At 35.0% G+C, this 6,237-nt stretch overlaps 1 protein-coding gene across 1 annotated transcript; it reads right to left on the bottom strand.

Annotated features, from left to right (window-relative positions):
- Positions 1–275: 275 nt before the first annotated feature.
- LOC143594384 (uncharacterized protein ycf36-like) lies at positions 276–4,620 on the bottom strand. Its single transcript, XM_077073712.1, has 4 exons — positions 4,176–4,620; positions 1,753–1,781; positions 1,630–1,686; positions 276–640 (listed from the first exon to the last, which is right to left on the bottom strand). Exons 1-4 carry the CDS (start codon positions 4,618–4,620, stop codon positions 404–406), a joined length of 768 nt encoding a protein of 255 aa, XP_076929827.1. The 3' UTR covers positions 276–403.
- Between the last annotated feature and the right edge of the window lie 1,617 nt (positions 4,621–6,237).

Raw genomic sequence — 6,237 nt, 5'->3', positions numbered from 1 at the left:
CGAAGTTTTACCATAACATTCCTCTAATTTCGAGCCAGTATGGACTTAATAACAAAATATATATGCACTTGCAAAATTTAGAAATTATCATTACAGTTTACATTCATAAAGAAATATTAGGTAATATTTCAATTTTATAACTACTTTTACCTCATGCTTTCTGAATTTTAAATTGGTTAGTTGAGCAATCCCTAACTATTTTATTTTATTAAAGTAAGACAATCAACATCTAAACTCAATATAAAAGGTGACTTGTTTAAGTCAATATCTATAAAATTAGCAACCTCGTTTTATAAAATTGAAGTATGAATATGTAGATATAAATTGTAAGACTGTACAAATGGCACTATACAATACATAGGTGTATAAGACATCATGTGGCAAATATTCATCTACAGTTCCTCTAATCATTCAATGACAGGTCAGATTCAGATCCACCACAAAACGCTTCTGGTTCGAATGATCTTGCTGACTCATCATTGTAAGAGCCCGCCACCGATCGACCGCCTGCTTCTCCACCGGAAGTAATGTAGATCTCTTTTTGGGCGCCTTCGGTGTTAATAAGAAGAACAATGGACATGAACAAAGATATTGCAAGACCTACCAAGGTGTTCTTTAATCTGTTAAGCACAGGCTTCACCTGGATTAAGAAAAAAATGTCAACTTCTGTTGAAACGGCAATAGAGAATTTACAATTAGTCAAAAAGACTAATATGCCCCTTGGGTGACTTTTGCTTCTTTTAACTATTCTGACTTTTATGTTGACTTTCTTTGACCGGGCACTTAAATGAAGTCATCAGCTTGTACAAATTTCATGCAAGAAGTTTGAAGTTTGACTTCTAATCTTATTTCCATAGACTGTTAAAACACTTAAAACCTACCAAATCGGCTGGTTCAACCGGTTCAGGGCAGATGGTTTGGAATTTAGAACTGGCGGTTTAACATTAATCTATACTTTTAGGTTTAGAATGTGTTATATTAGTTTAACCATCTTTATCAATTTAAAAATCTAATACAAACTAACAATTAAAAGAAAAAAGAATGGATCAAATCGCCAACCTGGCCAGTTTTTTTTGGCGTTTCCCAAAGGCATATTCATTGGTTCAGACCATAATCTGCATTATATTTTATATCAAATGAATCGGGTATAATTAAACTTTTCGCAGTTATGAAAATGGGTCAAAGGTCAAAAGTCGCCTAGCCCAATTTGCATTCAATGAGTACTCGGTAGAAAGCCTCCTAAACCGATGCAATCAAATATATAGACTACAATTGCAAGAATATACGTTTTATAACCATACTTTAACACACAATAGACAACATTCAAGGGTTAACCCAAACACGCCCATATTTGCCACCTCAAAACACTTGAAGAAGCCTATCGCAATTGCTCCCCTGGTCCCAAGAATATTGCAACTTTTAACTAAGTAACTTGGTAATATAAAACTATAAAACTAATAATTGGCATGAAATAGAACACGTTTGACATTGCGTTTCATTGAAACACTGTCCAAATATCAATAAAAAGAAGAAATTTATAGACCAAAAAATAAGTGAATTTGAGAAAGGGGGAATATGCTAAAATTTATAATGAACATACAAAAACAATACGAAGTATGCATCACTTACAGTAAATGATCCTAGAAGCCGGTCGCGTGCTAGCACTTCAGCAGTCTTCACCCAAATCTGTTATAATAGATAACTTTAATCTTCTTAAAGTTAACAGGCGTACCATTATTATGAATAGGTTACCTGTCCATCGTACCATCCGGTCTCTTCATCTTTGCATAGACAATAAAAGAAAAACAAAAACATACATTAAAATTTACAACACTTATAACCAGATAAAGAAAGAGAATAAGAACTAAAAATCCTATCTTCTATATGCTTGATGTACACATGCGCATATCCTACATTCCGATAAACAATCGAGATCAATCTTGTGTATATATGCTACTAGGCGCACTTGTACACAATACTTGTACCATTCAAATAAATGTTAAAAATATTAGTTTTCATAACCATCCTATGTATCACATTTACAAACAACAGGAATAAGTGTTCATGTTGTTCTGACAGTTCTCTACTTAACATTGTGGTATCAAACAGCCATCATGTACATATGCATATGATCTAACTATAATACTAATGATAAAGAACAGTTACCTAGGTCCACAATTTTATCAAAATTCGAAACTGTAATCGCAAACTTAATGTTAGCTTTAGAATTGAAGATGTACCAACTACCAGGCTAACCTATGTTCTATTAGCTCAATTGTAACTAATGAACATCACTGTTTACAATTATACAACTATTGCATATCAATCCCTTTACTAAATGACACTATTGATCCTTAAACTTATTACAGCCGTGACAATACTAGTTGAAATATCTTAGCCTAAAAAAAAAAAAAAAAACACATGAACTTTAGTGAATTTCCATGAACTGAATAGATTTCATCTGAATTCCCACATCTTTTTATACAGCGTTATCGACATGGAAATGAATTTGCTAATATTGTAAGGCTTTGGCCAACCATACATATACTCCCAATCAAGAAGTGTTTTAAATATTAAGTCAAAATAGTGGCACCCAATTAGCATACTTAAAACTACTTTAACATCATTCTTCTACAATAAGATGTGTTTGTCAATCCATGATGCATCATGAATCTGAGAATGCATTTTCCCTAGCTTAGTATTCATCCCTATAGCTAAAACCAGACAGACATGATGATACCATATCACCTGGTACAAATTCTTTACAGAAAAGATACAGGGATTTTTTTTCTATTACATATCATAGTTTGTTGTACTCTCGTGATTGCATTTCCTAACACTACACATCTATATCATTTTCAGTTCCAACCTTAGTACCATAGATCCACTTCTCATTATTGGCATTATTACTCTTTATTAGCCTTAACACCGGAGCCTGTATCTGATCATGAGACCCTTACAACCATCCATCAGCAGTATCGACCATTTCTTTAAATCAACACCATTTGATTCACTTCTAAATCCTTCAAGAATCTCACCTTCATTAAGCTTCCATGGTTATCACATTTGGATTTCAAATACATCTTTATCGATTAATTCTTTATTTCATTTTTCTTTGACTCATCACCATGAAACAATTCTTGAATCTCATCCCTAAACCGCTTAGGCATTACATCAAACACTTGAGGTACACTCTCAAATTCTTTGAATATTGTTACAAAAGATTCCATCCAATATATTCACCTATTGTATCACTACGTCTCGTAAGTAACTTTTATCATTTTATGCTATTGCTAAGCATCAATCTCAAGAAATGCATTGTTAGGCTTAGAATTGAAGAAGAAAGCTAGTACCCTATTTTCTGTTAGCTCAACTGTATTTAACTAACATCACCGTGCACATTTATAAAACTATTATATATCAGTACCTCTACTTTACTAATTGACACTATTGATCCTTAGACTTGGAAAGCTTAACCTCATAGATCAAACTGTACAGTTAGTTATATATACAATTCATAGTGTTATAACTTATAACCGACAGACGGACCGATCCAACCAGACTCCCTAAATCACCCAAATCTATTGATCGCTAATCACTAGGGCTGTAAACAAACCAAACATTGAGCAAACGGTCGGTGAACCGTTCGGCAGGAAGTTCATTTATGTTTGTTCATTCAATAAATGAACGAACATGAAAAAGAAATCCCGTTCGTTAAGTTAAACAAACAAACATGAACAGAGGGCACGCTCGATCGATTATGTTCGTGAACGTTCAGTCCAGTAATATGTTCACATGTGAATGCTCATTTATGTTCATTCATTTATATGTTATATTTTATCTTATTTTATTTTATTGGTTTTAGCTTTTAAAAATTTGAAACCTTATTATTTGTCCATTTTAATTTGAGTTTGTGTTAAAGCTTAACAAACTTCTCACTTTTTGTGTTATTTATTTTTTGTGTTCATGAACGTTCGTTTGGGGTCATTTATGATCATGATTCGGTAAGAGTTTGTGAACAATTCATGAACATTAAATATCGTTCGGTTTGCTTACATACTAATCACTAAATCAATATCAAATCATGAAACATAATAATAATAATAATAATAATAATAATAATAATAATAATAATAATAATAATAATAAAATGAAAGAAAGTATAGTATGCATACATTCAACAGTAGCACTGAGCAGTCTGTTACCCACATACGCCCACCCCAAATACATCCGGACAACCGCAACCGTAACCGCGAATATCCCGCTACAAAGGGCTCCCAGCAGCCGCTGAAGCGGTTCCCAGGCCGAGCCGTACCAGGAAACCGGGAGGCCGACGAAGAGAGCGAAGCCGGCCCCGGTGAGAAGCAAGCGGGAAGAGTATTCAACGAAGTCTCCGGAGGCCCAGGAGAAGGAGGAGGAGGTGGAGAGAGACTGGTACTCGTTGATGGGCTGTTGCTCTGGTGGGACCGGGCAGCTATCGCTTTCCGGTGGAGTTCGGGAGCTGAAGGAGAAGGTGAAGCGGGGTTTCGAGGGTTTTATTCTGGTGGATGCGGCTGGTGGATGGAGGAACGGTGATGGCGACGGTGGCACTGGCGGTTTCAGGGAGACAAGAAAAGCCATCTGGGAATTTTATTATTATTTTCTTCTATCAGCTACATTTTTATATTATTTGTATGCAATAATTTATTTAACTAACAATAAAAACAATATAAATCGCCACCGGTAAGCCTTGTTTTCTATTTATTTTTATCTTTTTACATTAAGGACAGTATCAGATTTAAGGTGCTGTTTGTTTTTCAGAGGTAAATGTCAGAAGACTGCGAAACCACATCTGCCAACATCTGTAGCAGAAGAGGTGGACCAAAACTCTGCAGTCTGTAACAAGAAGACTGTTTGTTTTTTAACATCTGCAGACTGCTAAAATAAGCTGAAATTTAAATAAACTGAAATATAAATAAAAAAGGTCTTCAACATCAAAATTTAAATAATAGTCAACAACACTGAAATAATATTCATAATACCACAAACATTTTTTAAATCATTTATTCCGTATTTTGCATTAACTGCTCAGCAATTTCATCTCTTAACTGAGTCATATATTCCCGATCTGATGCAGTGCCAAGTGCTTCAACCTCGTCTTCATCAGCATCAATTTGCCCACGACTATTTCCAATCGACACATTGGGTTGATCGTATTGTGTAAACAACTCATCGTCCAAACCTTGTTTCCTAATAAAATTATGTAGTGCGAAACATGCAACGGTAACGTTCCTTTGTGTTTCCAATGGAAATGGTGCCATCCTCTTCAATATAGGGAATCTTGCTTTCAAGACACCAAAAGCACGCTCAATGACGTTTCGAAGTTTTGCATGTGCATGATTAAATTTTTCTTTATTGGTTAACGCACGTCTCCGACGAAAATCTCCAAGCCAATACCTCACATTACGATATGGAGCCATAAATCCTCGTATGTGTGCATACGCGGCGTCACAAAGATAGTATTTCTCTGTAAATATTTTCAATTAATTACAATATTAAACTAACATAGCAATAATTAACAAACAATAAAAATACCTGATGGTGGAAATGGGAATGGCGCGTGTGGATCTAATAATGCCTCTGATAATATTCTAGAATCATGTGCTACCCCTTCCCATCCGGCCACAAGAAAAGTAAAAATCATGTTAAAATCACAAATTGCTAATACGTTTTGATAACAATCACCCTTTCCCCTTCCTCTATATAAATCTTGTTGCCTAGTAGGAACAACAGCATGTATCAAGGTCCCATCAAGTGCACCAACCGCTCCTTTAAAAATCTTTCGTAGCCTCTTGTTATGTCCCGGAATGTTTGGATTCGGATTGAAAGAAGTTGGTACTATCATATCTTTGGCGAAAAGCATCATTTTATCCAACACTTCATGAAAGAATTTATGAATTGTTTGCTTTGAGTGTTGAAATCTACGCTTGATAACCACGTAACGTTGGTTATGGCCGATTATCATCAAAAACATAGCCATCTTTTCCTCAACCGAAACATGTTTACTATCCTTTAACGAATAATTTGTTCTAAAATGTGCACATAGTCGAACAAATGATTCACGGGACATGCGTAACAATTCAATGCATTGTTTGGGATTTCCTTGCAATAACTCTAACGTGTATTTATGTCCCGTCATTGACGAATCATTGTCTCGTTTTCGTTTCAAACCCCTCTTCCAAAAAAAGCGGATATACA

This window comes from Bidens hawaiensis, unplaced genomic scaffold (assembly GCF_021521415.1).
Source record: "Bidens hawaiensis isolate Kalapana, Puna unplaced genomic scaffold, B.hawaiensis_p1.1 tig00001692_1, whole genome shotgun sequence".
Classification (NCBI taxonomy): Eukaryota; Viridiplantae; Streptophyta; class Magnoliopsida; order Asterales; family Asteraceae; genus Bidens; species Bidens hawaiensis.
Note: the sequence above shows the minus strand (reverse complement) of the source record. Positions and strands in the feature narration are given on the sequence as shown.

What these genes read in the sequence shown, in the direction of transcription:
- LOC143594384 (XM_077073712.1), bottom strand. Translation starts at nt 4,620, where the DNA reads ATGGCTTTTCTTGTCTCCCTGAAACCGCCAGTGCCACCGTCGCCATCA. An exon ending in CCGGATGGTACGATGGACAG is followed by an intron (nt 1,687 to 1,752) that starts GTAACCTATTCA and finishes CTATTATAACAG; the next exon opens with ATTTGGGTGAAGACTGCTGA. An exon ending in GGCTTCTAGGATCATTTACT is followed by an intron (nt 641 to 1,629) that starts GTAAGTGATGCA and finishes TTCTTAATCCAG; the next exon opens with GTGAAGCCTGTGCTTAACAG.